The 21,201-nt window shown below is 34.0% G+C and overlaps 1 protein-coding gene across 1 annotated transcript; it reads left to right on the forward strand.

Annotated features, from left to right (window-relative positions):
* The first annotated feature begins 777 nt into the window (after positions 1-777).
* On the forward strand, positions 778-5,001 carry LOC132272724 (receptor kinase-like protein Xa21). The gene is made up of 3 exons (XM_059773820.1): positions 778-2,737; positions 2,876-3,217; positions 4,706-5,001. Exons 1-3 carry the CDS (start codon positions 778-780, stop codon positions 4,999-5,001), a joined length of 2,598 nt encoding a protein of 865 aa, XP_059629803.1.
* Positions 5,002-21,201: the final 16,200 nt, after the last annotated feature.

Genomic DNA, 21,201 nt, shown 5'->3' on the forward strand with positions numbered 1-21,201 from the left:
TCTTCAAGTGAGAATTCAATATTTGGGTCGGGAAGGCACAAGTGGTCATTATCCTCCACTTTTACTACTCTCCAAATGGACTTTTATGGGTAATTTTTATTCAATTATTTTTTTTCAAAGAATTAAAAATTAGAAAATGTATAGAAACTTGTTAGTTTTTCCGAATTTGCTTTCTCAAAATTCAGCTACAAAAAATGTATACTTTAAGAGATAACTGCTTTTCTAGTTATCTAAAAATAATTTTATGTTTACTAAATTCTTTAAAGTTGTTTTTAGACAAAACAAGCATATATCTCTTGGTTTCTTTCAAGCAAGTTATTATCCAGTTTTTCATTAGAAGATTGCTACAAGCTTTGGTGAGTTGTTCTAGGTTCTCACTTTTCCTCCAACTTCAATTCCAAGAATTTTCTTACAAACAAAAGGATGCTTGTGAACAATAAAAAAATTAATGGCAATTGGTTTCATACAATGTAGGTTCGTGACCATGACAGGCTCAAAATAGATTAAATTTGAAAGTGCTAAATTAGTTGATATTTTCATATAGTTTAGAGTAATAAATATAGTGATTTCAAGAAAATAAAAAACCCAGACCTCCCCTTTGGGGAAGATGGATTACTATACTATTGCTTTCTTCCTTCCTTCGTCTTTTAGTGTTTGCTATTTCTATATTCACTGATTCTCAATAATTCCCACAAATTAAAGTTACATTTCATTGTCCTTCTACATGGCTTAGCAGGTGTGATACCGCAAGAGATTGGCGAACTCCCTATGTTAGAAATGATAATATTGGATTCGAATAAGCTAACAGGACGCATCCCAACAACGTTGTTCAACATCTCAACAGTACAAATGATCTCACTTAGTGACAACCACTTGTCGGGCAATTTTCCATCAAGTTTTGGCCAGACTCTACCCAGTCTTGAATATATTTTTTTTGGAATAAATAACTTCAGTGGAACTATCCTTGATTCTATTTCAAATGCTTCTAGGCTCATTGTTGTAGACCTTTCCAGTAATAGGTTCACAGGTTCAATTCCCAGCTCACTTGGTAATTTAGGACGACTCCAATTACTGAACCTAGGAGGAAACAATTTCGCTAGTGAACCCTCATCACCAGAATTGAGCTTCCTCACTTCCTTAACCAATTGCAGACAATTAATAGAATTGCTGATAGATGAAAATCCTTTAAACGTATTTCTTCCGGTCTCCATCGGTAATCTCTCCGATTCTCTCGAATCTTTTTCTGCAAGTGGTTGTGGAATTAAGGGCAATATTCCTAGTGAGATTGGCAAATTAAGGAACCTAGCGTCCGTATATCTAGATGGCAACTACTTGACCGGGGTTATTCCAACAACAATCAAAGGGTTGAGCAAGTTGCAACAACTTCATCTTGAGGACAACAGAATAGATGGATCCATTCCAAAGGAGATTTGCCATTTGCTGAACTTGGGTGAGTTAGCTTTGAGTGAAAATAGATTGTTTGGAACCATACCTGAATGCTTAGGGAATGCTACTTCCTTGAGATATCTGAATTTGGACTCCAATAGATTAAATTCCAGCATACCTGAAACCATTTGGAATCTCAAAGATCTTTTGGAGTTTAACTTGTCCTCTAATTTTTTTAGTGGATATCTACCGCAAGAGATTGGAAATTTAAAGGTAGCAACGGTACTTGATCTATCGGTGAATCAATTCATAGGTAATGTTCCTAGCACCATTGGAGGTTTGCAAAACTTGGCTAGGCTTACCTTTGCACATAATAAACTACAAGGATCGATTCCTGAGTCACTTGGCAACATGGTAAGTTTGGAATTCTTGGATCTTTCCCAAAACAACTTATCCGGTCAAATTCCTAAGTCGTTGGAGAAACTCTTGCATCTTAAATATTTTAATGCATCTTTCAATAGATTAAGAGGAGAAATTCCGAGTGGAGGCCCTTTTGCAAAGTTCACAAGTCAATCTTTTTTGTCAAATGAAGCATTGTGTGGTGCTCCTCGATTCCAGGTCCAGCCTTGTTATATTAGTTCTCTTCAAAAATCAAAGAAAAAATTAATAATTCGTATTTTGTTGCCAATCGCATCAGTACTTATTGCCTCAACAATTCTCATTTTTTGCCTAAGAAGTCGATGGTGGATAAATGAAATTCCAATTCGAACCGAATTGATACCCATAGTTACAAGTGAAAGAATTTCATACCATGAACTTGTGCGAGCAACTGATGGGTTTAGTGAAAGCAATTTACTTGGCATGGGGAGTTTTGGTTCAGTTTACAAAGCTACACTAATAGATGGGACGATTTTGGCTGCAAAGGTATTCAATGTGCAACAAGAGGCCGCTTTCAAGAGTTTTGACACAGAATGCGAAATTCTGCGCAACATTCGTCACCGGAATCTCACTAAAGTCATTAGCAGTTGTTCTAACCTTGATTTTAAGGCCTTGATACTCGAGTACATGCCTAATGGGAGTCTTGAAAAGTGGTTATATTCACACAACTACTTCTTGGATATCTTGCAAAGACTAAACATCATGATAGATGTGGCGTGTTCATTGGACTATCTCCATCATGATTACTCAACACGTGTGGTTCACTGTGACCTCAAACCGAGCAATGTCCTACTAGATGAAGATATGGTTGCACATGTAAGTGACTTTGGCATCGCAAAGTTCTTAGAACAGGGGGATAGCATTGCACTAACCAATACTCTAGCCACATTTGGGTATATTGCACCAGGTGAAGGTTTTAGCTTTCAATTTTTGTCCAAATCTTAGTTATGGTATTCTTTTTCTTATATCAAAATTTCAATTTAGTTTATCAAAATTTCAATTTCATCAAAACACATCAATTCATTTTTATTAATTATTATGTTGGATGTAGAGTATGGATTGGAAGGATCAGTATCAACAAGGTCTGATGTTTACAGCTACGGTATTGTGTTGATGGAAACATTTACAAGAAGAAAACCCACTGATGATTTATTTGCCGGAGATCTGAGCCTCAAGGATTGGGTAAATCAGTCATTACCTGATGCAATCATTCACATTGTAGATTCCAACTTGCTACGGCCAGAAGAAGAAAACTATACTGCAAAGGTGCAGTGTCTATCATCCATCATGGAATTGGGTTTGAAATGCTCTGCCGAATCACCCTATGAGAGGATCAACATGAAAGATGCTCTAATAGTACTCAAGAAGATCAAACTTCAATTGATCAAAAATTGTAAGTGAGTTGACGCATGAAAGTATCTATCTATTTCTTATTCAGTTTTTTATATTTCTAGTTACAGAGAGCATCCATGGTTTAATTTTCATCAAACGTCCCGATAAAAGTAGACCTTCAATAATTTAAAATATCAAATTTCGTGCAGGCGAGAAAGTTGAGACAAGTAACCAGCGGACTCAATGAGGACTACATTTTTTTTGATAATTGATGCTGTTATCTTAGAAGGTGCGTGACTAATTTCTAGTTCTTTAACATTGGCATATCCATAGTAAGTGAAAACTTTCACTCCGTATTTATCGGTTTAGATGCTCATAGAGTACTTTTTTCAGAAAGTAAGGAGATCGAGATGTTAGGGTGGTAGCTCAGGTGCTTCATGATAGAAATATGATGCAATGACAACAACAAAAAGATGGTTTATGTCAGATAATTAAGGTGTATTGCTAGTTTTCCGGGTAAACATATGCTGTATATGATCCATCTGGGATTTGGTAGTGTAAATTATTAGTTTTCTTTCAAAAATGTACTTCTAATGTTGTGACTCTTTGTCTGGGAAGATGAAAGCTTTGATTGAGTTTGTAATAGGTTATTTGAACTCTTAATACCAAGTATTAATTTAGATGGCTTTGATTCAGCTTAGCAGAAAACTAAATAGCATACATGAATAAGGAGTCCATTGTTTCAAGTGTAACTAATTTCGAACTTAATTGCATGTTGTGAAGTTTACTTTTATGGGTGAGAGAAAAATATTAGAGAGAACATTCAATTATTTTGTCCAACAAAGGGCTTAACTCAAGTGGTATCCTCTCTTACTTTTAAATGAAAGATTAAGGGTTTGGTCCACAATGAAACAAGAATGGGTTTGTGATATTTACCTACCCAAAGATATCAAATTTTTCCTTCAACAATCATATAATCTTATAGGTCATTCTTATTTCACCAATTCATCATCTGTTGAATTCAAAATTTGTGTAAGGAAAAAAATTATGATGAGGGCATTATCATATGATCTCACGTGTTCATCGGTTGGCAGAGACATGAACTTACATCCTCATCAATTGGAGAAAGAGCAAGAGTAAGAGACTAGGATGCACAAATGTACCTATAAGAACAACGTATACGTGTCCAATACTCGTAGATACGTATTTGATACTTCTTAGATGTATTTATAATTATAAAATATATTTTATAATTTCTAACACATATCTAATAGATATTTCGACTACATATCCAGTACTTTTAAAATACTTCATAATACATTTTAAATAAATTTTTGGGTTAAATGCAAAAAAAAAAACCCCTAAACTATTGGGGTATTGCAAGAAACCGCCTGAACTACAAAAAACCCCTCTGAACTATTATTTTGTTGTAGTTTACCCCAGTAGCTTACCAAAAAAAGCAAAAGACTATTTTACCCTTGTTATAAAACGACATAGTTTTGCCCAGCACCCCACTTTTTCTCTATAACCAACCATAAACACTTGCAAGGCCAAACAAAAAACAAAAAATCAAGGGCGGCGGTGAAGGGGTTTAAGGTGGGACGAGGAGATGGATCTAGTGGAGGTGGTGGTGATGTTGTGGCAGCTGCGGCAAAAGGGGTTGTGGTGGGAGGAGGAGATGGATCTAGTGGAGGGGGTGGTGTTATTGTGGCGGTGGTGAGTTGGGAGGAGGAGATGGATCTAGTAGAGTTGGTGGTGTTGTTATGGCGGCAGCAGCGAAGGGGGTTGAGGTGGGAGGAAGAGATGGATCTAGTGGAGGGTGTGGTGGTGTTGTGGCGATGGTGAGGTGGGAGGATGAGATGGATCTAGTGGAGGCGATAGTGTTGTTATGGCGGCAGTGGCGAAAGGGGTTGAGGTGAGAGAAGGAGATGGATCTAGTGGAGGGGGTAGTGCTATTGTGGTGGTGGCGGCGAAGGGGGTTGAGGTAGAAGGAGATAGATCTAATGGAAGTGGTAGTGTTGTTATGGCAGAGGTGGCAAAGGGGGTTGAGGTCGGAGGAGGAGATGGATCTAGTGTAGGTGGTGGTGTTGTTATGGTGGTGGTGATGGGGGTTTAGGTCGGAGGAGGAAATGGATTGCCATGGACGACGACGATTCCAGAGTCACCATATCTGGCGGTAACACCATGGACGGCAGTGATTCCAGTCACCATGGATGACGGCGGTTGTCATGAAAATCTCAGCTTCTCATTTCAGATTCAATCCAAAACTTGATTATAATGAATTGCTCTGCTGTATTTTCAGAAATCCTTAACCGGATGAGGTTTTTAGGACAATCACCGCCGTGAAAGTCGCCGTTGACCGGACACTTCACTAGCTGACATTCCACTCCTCAACCAAGTTCGCCCTCTGCTTTGATTTATGATTCAGGTGAGTGGTGGTGTAACCAACGTGCCGGTCACTGATTTCAAAGCTATTTTTTGGTATCATTGGATTTAGCCAATGGAAGGCCTCATCTCTGCTATCATGTAGTCACAAAGATATCAGATGGAGATTGCAGGAAGTTGATTTCTGTGAATTTGATTATTTTCTGAAGATCAATTATTCGATCAATTATTTTGTTAAGTTGATTTTTTTTTTTGGTAAGCTAATAGAGGTGGTGTAATCAAACACCACCTCTATTAGCCGGATGGGGTAATCAAACACCACCTCTGTTAACTGTAACAACAAGGGACATTATTGTCCTTTCATGTGAATAAGGGCATAATGGTCTTTAAATATTAAATTTTGCATCACGTGATAGCACGTTATATTTTATAATCTAACACAAATATAATAAACATATATGCATGATCTTAAGTTTGTGAGAGTGTTACTTTGAGGTGATTTGACCTTTTGACCTTTTTTTAATGAAATTGACAAATTTAATCCTTTTTGATGCTCAAACTTCATCACGGGTTAAATTTTCACTAAACACTCAACTTACCCACCTTTCGCTCACTAAGTTGAAAGTAAAATTACATTGAGTGAGTTTTTTATTATGAAATCTGCCAACAGTCCTATGAAGCTAACAAAATCTTTTTGTTTAGCGACTAAATTAATTTTGGACTGTGCATCTTTTAACCAGAGAAAAATTTTAATTTTGGAATATATATATACATACATATATATATATATAGATATATATGTTTGTTTAGAATCACTTGTAATTCAAAATGGAAACTTGAATCTGTTGGGAAACGTGCTAGTTTTAAAAACTTTTTGAGGGATTTTGATTCATAGATCTTGATTCATCACATAGAGACAAGTTTTATGCAAAAATAAAATATGATGTCTCATTCAATAAAACTAGATTGAATACTTACATCAAAGGTCTGAATAAACCTTTAAATCTTTCCTCTAAAGTGAATGTTCTCACTTATTGTAGATCACTTAGCAAGATGCCTTCTCCTTGGATCTCCATATTCTTGGTAATTGTTTTGCCTTTAGGAATCACTCATAAGCCTCCATGAATGACCTTGGAAAACTAGGCTTGTGGGAGCTTACATTAGATGAGAACATAAACCCTAATATTCTAGAGAGAAAAAATATATTCCTTTTTCCTTCTACTAAAAATCACCCCTAAAATATACATAGACCATGTATATTTATAGGCAACATAAAGGTAAAGAAAAGGAAACAACTAATCCTTCTCAATCTCTAATTCACATGTCTCAAATCTAATATGATTCCAATATCAAGTTGGGCTATGAGTGAGAGTCTATTAGGCTTATTATTTTATTAGCTACAATGAATTAATAATTGGTCCGGTCCATGGACCCAATTCAATCAATTCATAAATTAATTTCTACTCCACTAAAAGAAATTAATTGAACTCCAATTAAATAATAAATAACCTCTAAGTCAATATCGTATTTTAGCCCCTCTATGCATAATTAGTTATCGGATAAATAAAGCTATCAATCCGACTACTTAATTAATATATTTATTTTGGTACCTTTGATTATTTCTGGCTTGATCACAATAAAACATTTTTTTGACAAAAATAATAATTTAAATAAATAAATATATAATAAATCATTTTGTCTAAAAACACATGAAGGCCTTCGAATTTACTTTGTGATCAACCATAATTAATACAAAATAAATACAAGTAACAATGATGCAAATATTGAAAATATAACTGTGATACCCCTCGGATCCGAGACACGGGTTGATCAGGCCCAAGCCCAAACCCGAGGGAATATCAAACAATTAAAGTATTTTAAAACGAATACAGATGACAAAAAGAACAATAAAGATAGAATAAAACTGCAAGAAATAATAATAATAAAATCCTCCATGTGTAACTGAAAACTGAAACTCCAATCCTCCAAAACTTCAAAGTTACAACTTGGGAATCCACTGATGGACCCCTAACTAAAAATTCAACTGAGACTGAAACTGAAAATAGATAATACTAGAAACATCGGGGAAAGTCCTACGTAATCCGATGAAAGTGAGACTGTCCTTGACAAGCACGATCGAGCTCTAAGGCTGGAACCGTCCTGTACCTGAAAAGAATAATAAAGAAGTGGGTCAGACCCACGAGCAAGTTCTAATCTAACTGCAATCCATACAGTGACCCGATACGCAGATACACCGTAGACACCTCACAATATCTATCTAGTCCATACGTATAAATATATCCACACTAAGGGACATTCACTAGTCTATAATAAGGGTCTCAACCTGAATAGAAGGCAACATGCGAATACGCACCCAAAGGTGGGCATGAGTACCTAGACCTAACAGGGTACACCTCAACCTATTATAACCAGCTACGCATCCACTGCATATACGCACCCTAACCAACGAGTCTGAGACTCAAGCTCAACTCGTGGTACCATAAACATATATATAAAGTCCGTCCAAATCCAGGATATACAGTTCAACTATTTATTAAACTGACATACAATAAACCAACTAGTTAGTCACTCAACTTATTTAGTTGATATGACTTAACTACCATCCGTTAATTCAGGAAGTCATCCAACTTGGTTACAGCTGATCTGACTTAGTCACAATTAGGATTCGATATCTTTCAATCCATTCCATTAATCCATTAGGTTAGGTTTATGCGTTTTGAGCTAAACCGTCCCTAGTATGTCACCGTCCCATACCGGTACATACAATCCTCCATATCCATGTAAATTACAACATATATAATAGTTCAATAATTTACAGACCAAAAACCACCATCCAATAATTGCAGAAGGAATCTTAACAATCTAGCAAATAAAATCCAGTAGTAATCCATGTAATTGCATCGAAGAATAAACTATTCTAACAATTAACATCCAACACATGCATAGTTCAAATTTTAATAAAACAATGACCCTGTCATGTATTTAAAATTAGTTTTATAATAATATTATAGTCCAATAAATCGCTAAATTAAACTAAGCGATCTAGTTCCCTCCATCCGGCAACAAAGTACTAAGTCATATACTTATATTTTGTTGTATCCTTTAGCACAGAGCCCCCACTATGCCACAAGTCCAATATATTACTTTAAAAGACTTCATCGTGCATCTAAAATAAATTTAAAATCATTTTATAGCACCCTAAACCGTCAGATTAAAATTAATCAACAAATCCCCTTTCAGCCGTTAACTGTGCGCAAAGTTGTCAAATAGCGTACTGTTAATTCTATTTAAAACTAAGGGGTAGACCTTAGTTACATGTTAAAATTATTATTTAAACACCCAATTAAAATTTTGAAACTGATTAATGACCCAGAATGCCCAAACAGTGACAAAAGTATTAAAAAGTGCTGTAAAAACAAAATTCCAAAAATCACAAAAGGTTGGAGCCTGCTCTATAAAGAAAAAGCAGGCTCTTTCTTACTTGGAGCCGGCTCTTGTTGAAGGAGAGCCGGCTCTTGCTTTCCAAAGCCGACTCTCTCCCTCTTGAGAGCCTCCCGTTCTGTCTCTGCTCCGTTTCAGCTCATCTTCTCTATCTCCGATCCAGTCCTAACCCACTATTGGTCTCTAACACTAATTTTAGAAGTTAAATTAACACCCAGTAGCTTCCTATTAATTTAATTACAGTAACTAGAATCAATTACCAGGATTACATGTGAATTAAAATGGCTACTGAACTGCATATACTTTAAAACCAACTGCAACGGATTTACGACAACAGTTCCCTTCCAACTCATTTGTTCCTCCTCTAAATTTGAATTTAAAGGACTTAAATTACATCTAATATCCAATCAGATCTTGGTTCATCGCAGTAAGGTTCAAAACCAAAAGTAAAACCGTGGGACGCTTTATGCCAAAACAGAGACAAGGAAAACCTACATGCTATAATTGTTTGGTAAATAAAATCTCACAGATAAAACGATCAAGTAAAACATATATGAAACATGCATGGTTCAGTTTAAGGCCAATTAATCTCCTAGAGACTGTCCAGGTGCACAGAACACAAGCCAAAGGGAAAGAGGAAGATAAGAACTTGCCTTTGAGTTTCAAACTTGAAACTCTAAATTCCCAGTTCTGTATTGCCCGTTCAATTCCCCACTGTTGTTCCACAAACCCACGTTCCTTCTACCTTGCTTCCACCTATCCTTCCTCTCCTATCTCTCTCTATTCTCCCTCTGTATCCCACAGTCTCTGTTGTTTTTACAGAAATTACGTTTAATTATTCTAAAACCCTAAACCACCGTGACACACATACTTATAGGCTTAGTGATTAAACGCTAATCCATGTAACCTTAAAGCCAGAGCCTATCTCGGCCCATAAACCGACCTAAGATAAATACCTACGTCGGCCACCCATGTAAAATGCAACCCTAAAGTTAACTGTAACTTAAAACAGAATTAAATGAAAAAAACAATTAAATAATTAAATCCACTTAACTAATTAATTCCAATTAAATAACCCAATTAAATAATTAAAAACACTTAAACAATAAATGCCAATTAAATAATAAAAGATAACTTAATTTAATTTAAAACACATGACACATAGGTAAACAATTAAATCAAATCAATAAATAAAAATAATTAATCCAAATAATCATGCAAAAATACAATAAAAATAATAAATAAATGCCGAGACTACCCTTTTAAAATTAGGGGGTATTACAATAACCCTCTAACTATTAATTACATAACTACCCAAAGTGTCGGTTTAAGGATCCCGAAGAATCCACCGAACAAATCAAAGTAATTATTAATTAATAAAAGAGTCTATACTTTTCTCATGCTTAAGAGTCAAATGCCATGACGGTGATAGGGAGCAATTGCATACGACGGCTCTCGCAATATATCTCAACCTAACGCGGATCCAGTTCAAGTCTTAATTAATTATGAGTCCATCCATAATTACCGACTATGAACCATTTATAATTACTATTTATATTCATGTATTGATCGCCATCACATACATATATAAATATCTCTTGTAATCAAGTGGACACTATCAATTCTATAATGAATCGAAACATAATACGTTGAATTCACCAATTGTATAAAACATAAATATTTCAAAAACGTCAAGAACTTATGTCACTTTAATCCAAATAGGAATTTGCTATGCTAGGGCATATAAATCCTAACAGCTCCCACTTGCCCTCATAGCCAATTCAAATTGCATCTAACTCCAATGTTATCCAGATGATGATCAAAATTATTAATCAATAACTCCTTTGTTAATAGATCAACAAAGTTGTGTTCTAATGTAATGTTCTAGCCACAAGTACATTTTTTTGCCGGACAATATCATGTAGAACATGATACTTCTTCTCAGTGTATCTTGTTCCTCTATGGAGCCTTGGGTCATTGGTTTAGACTACTTCTACACTATTGTCGCAATATAGCTCGATAGGCAGACTAGTATGCTCCACAACCTCTAAATCAGTGAGATCAAACCAAAAAGGCTTCAATTGCCACATTTAAGGCTGCAATGTACTCCACCTCCAGGTTTAAGTCAGCAGTTGAAATCTGCTTAACAATCTACTAACTGATTTCCCTTCCATTTAGTGAACATACACTAAGTCATGAACCTCATAGTATCTACTTCTGATTGAAAATCAAAACTAGCATACTTGACTAGAACCATATCATCACATCGATAAATGAGTATGATATCATTGATTTTCCTTAAGTACTTAATGATATTTTTCACAACAGACCAGTTATCAAGTCCAGAATTGGACTGATATCATCTAACTATCCCTACAATGTAGCGGATGTCCTGTTTGGTATAGACCATGGCATATATGAGACTCCCATATGCCAAAGCATATAGTTCCAGTCTCATTTGCTCAATCTCCTCTGCTAGTCTTGAAAAACTACTTACTAGAGAGAGCAATCCATATCAATAAAGCAAAAACTCATTCTTTGAGTTATGCATACCAAACTTGGTCAAACATTTATCAATGTAGGATTATTAAGATAAGCCTATTTTCCTTTTAACCTGATCTTGCAAAAGCTTGATCCTAGGAATATAGCTTACATCTTGAAATTCCTTCATTTAAAAGTAATTGAACAACTACCTCTTTATTAATGACAAAACTTCCACTTCATTCTAAATGAGTAGGATGTCATCAATATATATAGAATCAGAAAAATAATGACATTCCCATGTACACTCATGATTTATTCACTAAGAAATCTTCTAGTATCTTTTTGTAGATTAACTTGCCTTCCATAGGTATCACCCTACTAGAAAGTTCTACAAGATCCCAGAATTTATTAGAATACATAGATTCCAACTCTGATTTCATAGTAACTCGCCAAAACGATCTGTATCCATATCGGTTCACGCTTCTGTGTAGCTTACTGGGTCTAACTCATGTTTAACAGGGATGTCCATAATGGTCTCACCTAAAAGCATGATTCTGTCGGATTGGATGATAATCTTCCCACTACCTCAATGTATCGATGCAGGAATCTGTGTACTAGATGATGCTGACGCACCAATTGGGAATTCATATATTATTCTCAATCTCTATAATAAGTGTGTTCACATGTGGTACATTTGGTACTCATACCATATTCTCTAACCTTATGCTACTAGGTATGTAATTCATAATATGATCCTCCTATAGATAAACAGTGAGTGTAAACAATCAACTTTTATCATTGAGATCATAAAATAATCTATCCTAGTGCATTTAGAGTAGCTATCAAATCTATCATGCGTATGATCTGTTTCCAACTTACTTGTCTATATCAAGCGCACATGTGCAAGACTACCCCATATGTGCATGTGATTCAAACTAAGATTTAGTCAAAAACACAGCTCAAACGGTATCCTTGAGACAGACTAAGATGGAATCCAGTTTATAATGCGCATCGATATCATTAACGCTAAACTTTTAAATGAAAGAGATAATGTAGCATAACTATTCATAGATCTAACCATGTTAAGCGGAATTCTGTTATTCCTACTTGACACCTCAATCCATTAAGCGTCAATTGCGGAAAACTGGTACACAACACCCTCATTGACCATATAGTCTTTGCACTATCCCAAGAAATACTCATATACACGATCAGATCGAAGTGTTTTGATAAGTTTACCTAATTTGTGCTCCACATCAATCTTGACCCTCTCGGAATATACCAAAAGTATAAGACTTGTGTCGCAACAGGTAAATTTATCCAAAACGTGAGTAATCTTGCTTGGATGTTCATAAGACCACACGTGTCCGTGTGTACCGACTCCAATTGTTCTTTATGTCTATTTCATTTGGCTGATTAAGCTTTTAGAGTTATCTATCCTTCAAAACAAGATTCACAAGTTTGGTTTAGGCTCCTCTACCTCACTAGGTAATAAACCTTCTTTGACCAATCTTTGAATCTCATTTTGATTGATTACAACCCAAAAATAGACACCAAAAAATATAATGAGTCAGGAATAACAAATTTTCTCTTAACACTCAATCTAGAAGATGCAACATTAGTTTCTACATCCTACAAATCTTAAGAGTTTGTGATTATAGTATATTAACCATCTTTCAATGCACCAGAAGCAATCGCATATCTATTCAATTTTATAAAACCAGTTTTACAAAATAACAACATAGTTTTTATAAACCACAAGTGAAACAAAAATTCGATTGCGTCTAACTTCTGTGTATAAAGATAGTTCTCTAATACTAATATCCTCATACTCTCTAATTTCTGATGTAATACTCCCACTGACTTAACTACAACCTTGGCATCAGGTCAAAAGATAAATATATATCCATATCATCAAGGCTTCTGGATTCCTGAAATCCTTACAATGAATTGCAAACATGTTTAGTGGCTCTAGAATCTATCCATCAGGAATTAATAAACACAACCACATAACATGGCTCAATGATTAAATATATATTTTCCTATGCCACGTCATTGCTTAGATAGTTCATCCTTTAGTGTTTTAGTTAGTGGCAAAAGAAACAGTTTCCTTCGCCCTTAACATACACTGCCTTATTCCCTTTAACCTTTTTGGATACCTATGTTTTGTGCTAGCCTAGTCCTATTATCATCCTTCTTCTTTGCTTTGCCCTTCCACTTGGGCCTAGAAGAAGATGACATAGACTAGGTTAGATTGATAAGAATGCCTATGTTTTTTATTATCCCTTCATTTGTTACCAATTCTATAAGAATATCAGCGAGTGTGAACTCAAACTAATTCCTTATTTTGTTCACTCTAAAAGAGCCGAACCAATTTGGTAACAAGGCAATAATCATATCAATTTGAAACTTGCCACCCAAGTTAGCCCTATAGATCTCCAGCTCATTTTTAAATAATAAACTATCATTTTCCAAAATTCGATCTCATACTGGAGTTCGTTAGGCTATCTTGATGGTGTTCAAGTCTGACATAGTACGTAGGCATACGCCCTATCTAATCTCACTAAAACATCTCATTAAGTATCTTAAAGTAAATGAATTAGGTATAGGAGTATTAAATACATTTCTTACCCTTACGTTGTGAATAAAATATCTAAATTCATTTTCCAGTCATTATAAATGAGGTCCACATATATTGAAAATGTTAACAGGCAGATAACATGGATTAGACATATTTAATCTGAATAAAAATGCCTTCATACAATATGCAAGGTGAATTATTAATACTATCATGCATATTTAAAATCAAAATGAGTTTGTCAACCATATAGTATAATAAATCTCAATAGAATAAGATTTCATTATCACTATTGGTGAACAATCCCTTTTAATTAATGTGGGTCCCTCAACTCCGTAGCATAATCAATCACACAATCAATAAGTCAATAACTTATCCTAATGGAGGAGTTCATTATTACTATTGCTAAGATTCATTTGCTATTAGGCGAGCACTTCCATTAAAATAATATGTGGGTCCCTTAACCACTGCATGAAAAATCAGATATCCAATACGCCAATAACTTATTCGGTTGGCGAAGTTCATTATTGCTATTGGAGGGCAAATCCCATCATCTCCATATCTCTTAAGACAATGCCTTGTCTATCTATATGAAATAATTCCCGATTATGTTTAACCTTTATAAAATCACCTAGTATAGACCACTTCGTTGGGGAGCTAACACAATTGATTTTAGTTTGAGTGTATAACGTTATTAAAGCTCTAATGAAAAATAAAACATTAAATATCTTGTCATTATAATCTAGACTCTTTAAATCATGCGTAGGGCCTTATTTTTAAAGATCTAATTACAATAAACATTTAATATTTTTATTTTCATGAGACAACCATTCTTGTAATATTAAGACTCTTCAAATCATGCGTGGGGCCTTATTTTTGAAGATCTAATTACAATGGTGTTAATAACGAAGGCCATGGGGCAATGTATAAAAATCTCCGCTCCCACTCAATTTTTTAATCATTCATAATTAGGGTTTTCATTTTATTCATTTACATGATATGATACATGAAAAACGTCTTAATTTTAATTTAATTAAATTTAGAAAATAACTGGACTTTTAAATGATTCACTAATATTTAATTGGAGGCACACTTTAAAAATAATTTACAAAAAAAAAAAAATTTCGTTTCCCAATAAGTGCACTCTAATTAATTAGTAATCAAAACCAATTAATTTTCATAATTTAATTAATATAAATCAAGTCATTTAATTAAATATCATGGATCCAATGCATGAATAATAATAATAAACAATTAATTATTCCATGCATCAGATAAATAAATAAATAATAGACAGAAGCAATTTAAATGGCCAATGGAATCTGCTTTTAACATTTATTTGCTCTAATAACTGCACGAGGGTCTTCCATCAGCTTGTAAACACCCGCAAGAGGTTGATACGCGCTAAGAAAAGCAAAACGAGGCTTGAAACGCACCTGGAAGGTCATTCACGCGCTCCCACGCGCCCCTGGAGTGTCCCAGCGCGTGCCACGCGCTTGTACGCACTGGAGAGATGATTCAGCGCGTGCCACGCGCTGCCACGTGTCGGCACGCGCGTGTGGAAAGTTCTATTGTCCGGTGCGTGTTCCTCACGCGCCGGAATGTTGACTTTGTTCTGGCATGTGATGCTCACGCGCCAGAATGCTTGCCTTTGTCTGGCGCATGCTCCTCACCCGCCAGAATGCTTGTTGGCGCTCCTTCCATTGCGCGTGTGATACACGCACTTGAGGATTGGGTGTGCATGAGCACACCATTGATTGCATCACACTAGATCATTTCCAGCTGCTATCAACATATCCAATGGTTGCCAATGCGGCCGTATGTGAACCGTGCCACACTGGACGATTCTACTTCATTCTGGCGCAGCCTTCGCTAGCGGCAACGCTCCGGTGGCGGAAAATCGACGGAAATTCCAGAAAAATATTTAAAAAATCCCAGAAATCAAATTTAGGCCCAAAAAATTCCAGAAAAATTCCGAAAAATTTCTAAAAAATTCCAGAAAATTCTTGAGGCCTAATTTAACCCTCTTGGACCTTCTTGAAGCTTCATAGCATCCTTTGATGAAAATTACATAGCTTTAAATAAATTTACAATTTGAAATACAATGAAAAAAATTAAATTACATCATTGAACTTTCAAACGACTAAATCAAAGCCTTAATTGCATTCATCCAAAGATAAAATTACATTCAATTAACCTATAAGCTTCATCCATGGCCCAACCATACATCATCATTCATTCACAATTATTCATACATCATCATGTATCAATATATGTTAATATATTAAATCATACATCAACATACATCAATAAAAATATATATGAATATAATTTTGGATCCATGAATGATGAGTTTCATAAAATCATGATCTCTAGTAATGAATCAAACCATGCTCTGATACCACTGTTGAGAAACGTGCTAGTTTTAAAAACTTTTTGAGGGATTTTGATTCATAGATCTTGATTCATCACATAGAGACAAGTTTTATGCAAAAATAAAATATGATGTCTCATTCAATAAAACTAGATTGAATACTTATATCAAAGGTCTGAGTAAACCTTTAAATCTTTCCTCTAAAGTGAATGTTCCACTTATTGTAGATCCCTTAGCAAGATGCCTTCTTCTTGAATCTCCATCTTCTTAGTAATTGTTTTGCCTTTAGGAATCACTCATAAGTCTCCATAAATGACCTTGGAAAACTATGCTTGTGGGAGCTTACATTAGATGAGAACATAAACCCTAATATTCTAGAGAGAGAAAATATATTCCTTTTTCCTTCTACTAAAAATCACCCCTAAAATATACATAGACCATGTATATTTATAGGCAATATAAAGGTAAAGAAAAGGAAACAATTAATCATTCTCAATTTCTAATTCACATGTCTCAAACCTAATATAATTCCAATATCAAGTTGGGCTATGAGTGAGAATCCTTTGGGCTTATTATTTTATTGGCTACAATGAATTAATAATTGGTCCGGTCCATGCACCCAATTCAATCAATTCATAAATTAATTTCTACTCCACTAAAAGAAATTAATTGAACTCCAATTAAATAATAAATAACCTCTAAGTCAATATCGTACTTTGACCCCTCTATGCATAATTAATTATCGGATAAATAAAGCCATCAATCCGACTACTTAATTCATATATTTATTTTGATACCTTTGATTATTTCTGGCTCGATCACAATAAAACATTTGTTTGACAAAAATAATAATTTAAATAAATAAATATATAATAAATCATTTTGTCTAAAAACACACGAAGGCCTTCGAATTTACTTTGTGATCAACCATAATCAATACAAAATAAATACAAGTAGCAATGATTCAAATATTGAAAATATAACCCTCTAACTATTAATTACATAACTACCCCAAGTGTCGGTCTAAGGATCCCGAAGAATCCGCCGAACAAATCAAAGTAATTATTAATTAATAAAAGAGTCTATACTTTTCTCATACTTAAGAGTCAAATGCCATGACGGTGATATGGAGTAATTGCATACGACGGCTCTCGCAATATATCTCAACCTAACACGGATCTAGTTCAAGTCTTAATTAATTATGAGTCCATCCATAATTACCGACTATGAACCATTTATGATTACTATTTATATTCATGTATTGATCGCCATCACATACATATATAAATATCTCTTGTAATCAAGTGGACACTATTAATTCTATAATGAATCGAAATATAATACATTGAATTCACCAATTGTATAAAACATAAATATTTCAGAAACGTCAGGAACTTATGTCACTTTAATCCAAATAGAAATTTGCTATGCCAGGGAATATAAATCCCAACAGAATCAACAAAGAGAAAGAAAACGGCGATCTTTGCTTCATAGAGGAAATGTAAATCTCTTGATATAGGTAGAGTTTTATTCATATGTTATCCTTATTCAATGTGAGATATAAAAATGTAATTGTCATATTTCGGAGAACAAAATGAAGTCCAAATCGAGTACTTGTAATTTTTCCATTTATTTGAATCTTGGTTTTGGAAGCGAAAATTCAAGTGAAGCTACTCACGACAACTTCTATTCGACAATGAACAATATATAGTCAAGGTAAGTGTGTGAGGTTCACTTAAAATAGGTTTGAAGTTGGAAGAGAGCACTGAGGATTTCTCACAAGTTGAACCGGTTGCATTTCATTTTAGAACCGGTTACACTTTTTCTAAGAATAGCTCTCAGGATTTTTCCAACCAATTGCATCTGAAAAATGAATCGGTTTCATTTTATGTGTGAAAACCATACTATGGAAAAATCCAACCGGTTTCATTGTGAGGTTAAACCGGTGGCATTTCCCTGAACTAAAAAGGAAAGTTTTGGTTTAAACCAACTTTTGTTACCTTTTTAATCTGAAGTAGAGAGATATTTTATAATGAAATTTGTGGTGTTTTCTGACCTTATTAGGACTATCTAATTCTCTCTATAAACTCATATTCACACACACTTAATTACAGCTTTTGCATTGATAAATTTTCATAACCCTAGAAAGCTTTTTTGCATGAGTTTTTGAGAGTTTATTATTTATTTATTTTTGAAAGCACTCACCTATACATAGAGTGATTTAGGTTTTTAGTTCATTGTTCAAGCGGGATTAGCATGATTGAAGGTTTCATATCTACCGATCATAAAATAGATTTTTGTTTCAACTTAAGAAAATCGTTTTTTGAATCTTAAGTTAAATACACGCCTATGAATCTTAAGGTTAATTTGGGACAAAGTTTAATCATGTTGCTAAGCTGGTAAATTATCCATTAATTACGAACATACCAAGAGAAAAATGATCCACAGATGTCGATCACAAAATAATGAAAAATAATAATAATATTACATTGTACATTTTGTTTTAACATTAAAAAAAATTATTTACAGCTATCCAATTATCTTAAAATATCATTTTTTTAAAATCAAACAAATCAACTATACCAAAATAGAATTTTCAATATCATATCTCATTTTAAAGGATTTTTTGTAAAATATATTTTATGCAATATATTAATGTTGAAGCTTTTATGTAAATATGATGTGACAAGTCTGAACAAAAGAAGGTATCTTAAAAGAATTTCGAGTATACTATGTGTAATGTTTAATTTAATAATAAAAACTCACATGGGCATTATCCATATGTAACCATAATCGATAGAACTTACAATTTTCTAGCTAGTGTCTCCTTTATTTGGTAAGATAAAAAATAATAATAAGAATAAATAAATAAATAAAGCATCTGAAACTCTTAAACCCTAATATTATGCTATAGAGAGCCCTTCTCCTTCATCACAGTTGTTTTTCACATATGGCTTTCAGGGAAAATCGTTCTCATTTTTTGAGAAAAAAGAGTAAGAATTTCAAATACGTTTTCCGTCAATATAGGTTCTTATGATTTAGTTGTATATGTACATGAAGCGATATATGTATTGACATCATATGCTGATCAAAATGATCCAATTATGCTACCTTTTTCTGTCTAGATCTGTTAACATCATCTATTTTATGGCAAGAGGTTTCCCTCTATGTATAGTTAAGAATCTTTGTATAATGAAGAGATTCTTATATTGCCCAAAAGCTTTTAATCACATAGACACCAAACAATATTGATATTTTTAAATACATACATACATACATACATATATATATATATATATATAAATAGTGTTGTATGGTAGTACATTTTATTAATTTGGTGCAATGATACTATTACTAATTCACCATATTCTTTATCATAATTCCTGAAGGTCTTTTATTATTGTCATTATTTTTTTCCTTTTTAATATTAGAAAGTCTTTTAAAAGCTTTCATTTACAGCATTTGTTTTTTTCATCCAGAATTTTTAATTATAATTTATTTTCTGTTGATGAATTTTTCTTTTATTCTATCAACTTGGATAAATTATTAAAAACATCCCCTAAGTCTGCACTTCATTTGCTCTTATGATTTCGACCATTCATTAATTCATGAAAACAACATTCTAGATAAACAAAATCAGAACAAACAACATTCATTTATGCGTTGGATGTCTTTTAACTTACAAAAATCAGGCCAAAAAATGACAACACAATATAAAGTTGTGGTTATTTGGGAAATGGAATAACTAAAACAGAATCTAAATGCACATTATGAGTGAGTGTCAAAGATCCTTCCCCAATAACTGGGGTCGAAGTCCCATTGGCAATAGAAACAAATTTGTGTGGGGGTAAATTAAAAGCTGAGACCTATCTAGAATCAAATGTCATATGATCTGTGACACCAAAATCAATTATACATGTACTATTAGCAACATGTGTAGAAATATTGAAATTCTTACCACCATTATTTGTTGTCTTAACAATTGCTGTAGTGGTGATGAAACAGCGACTGGTTGCAATGAGTGCATTTGTAAGTAGACTTGGCTGATGATTCAAAAAAATTTCCATTCATTTTTTTTTTTTTTGGAACTAGTTTATCACAATGGATGTTATTTTTCATAAAGACTCGATATATTTTTCCTCTGCATCTGAACTTCAGGGAAATTCAGACTCTAGATTATGGTTATCACACTTTGAGGACGGCGATTCTAGTGTTGATGACTCACAAGTTGGACCAACCAATCAGGAATCGGGAGATTGGTGAATTTCTGGGTTTGTAATTTCTAGGTTGGTAGATTGCTGAAAGGGATGATGGTGACAATATGTGTATGGGTATGGATGACTGTATATGTGTATAGGTATGTATGGGTCTTTGAATTTCAAAGATAAATTCAATGAGATTCAAAGTTACGGTTCAATGATGGCTCTGATACCATCTTGAAATTCAGAGAAAGAATACGAGAATTAAAATCATATTTTCATTCATTGATGGTGTTACATCCAATTTATAGAATTGGATTGAACAAAAATAGATAACTAATTACCTACCAATTAGCCCTAAATCAAAGAGTAAATAATTCAATCCTACAACTGTACTATAAGAGAGAAAATCTCAACAACAGGCCTAAAATAAAACAAAACAAAACACTTGTCAAACAGCCTCTAAACAGAATTATATAAATTCACCATTTAAAACATTATACAAATATTAATCAATTATTAACTTTAAACTAAAATATTATGATGGTGATTGGGCTTTCAGG

The sequence above is a fragment of the Cornus florida genome, unplaced genomic scaffold (assembly GCF_030987335.1).
Source record: "Cornus florida cultivar Cherokee Brave unplaced genomic scaffold, ASM3098733v1 CherokeeBrave_3.0.0_Hap2_Chr01, whole genome shotgun sequence".
Lineage (NCBI taxonomy): Eukaryota > Viridiplantae > Streptophyta > Magnoliopsida > Cornales > Cornaceae > Cornus > Cornus florida.

What these genes read in the sequence shown, in the direction of transcription:
- LOC132272724 (XM_059773820.1), top strand. Translation starts at nt 778, where the DNA reads ATGATAATATTGGATTCGAATAAGCTAACAGGACGCATCCCAACAACG. An exon ending in GTATATTGCACCAGGTGAAG is followed by an intron (nt 2,738 to 2,875) that starts GTTTTAGCTTTC and finishes TGTTGGATGTAG; the next exon opens with AGTATGGATTGGAAGGATCA. An exon ending in ACTTCAATTGATCAAAAATT is followed by an intron (nt 3,218 to 4,705) that starts GTAAGTGAGTTG and finishes AACACTTGCAAG; the next exon opens with GCCAAACAAAAAACAAAAAA.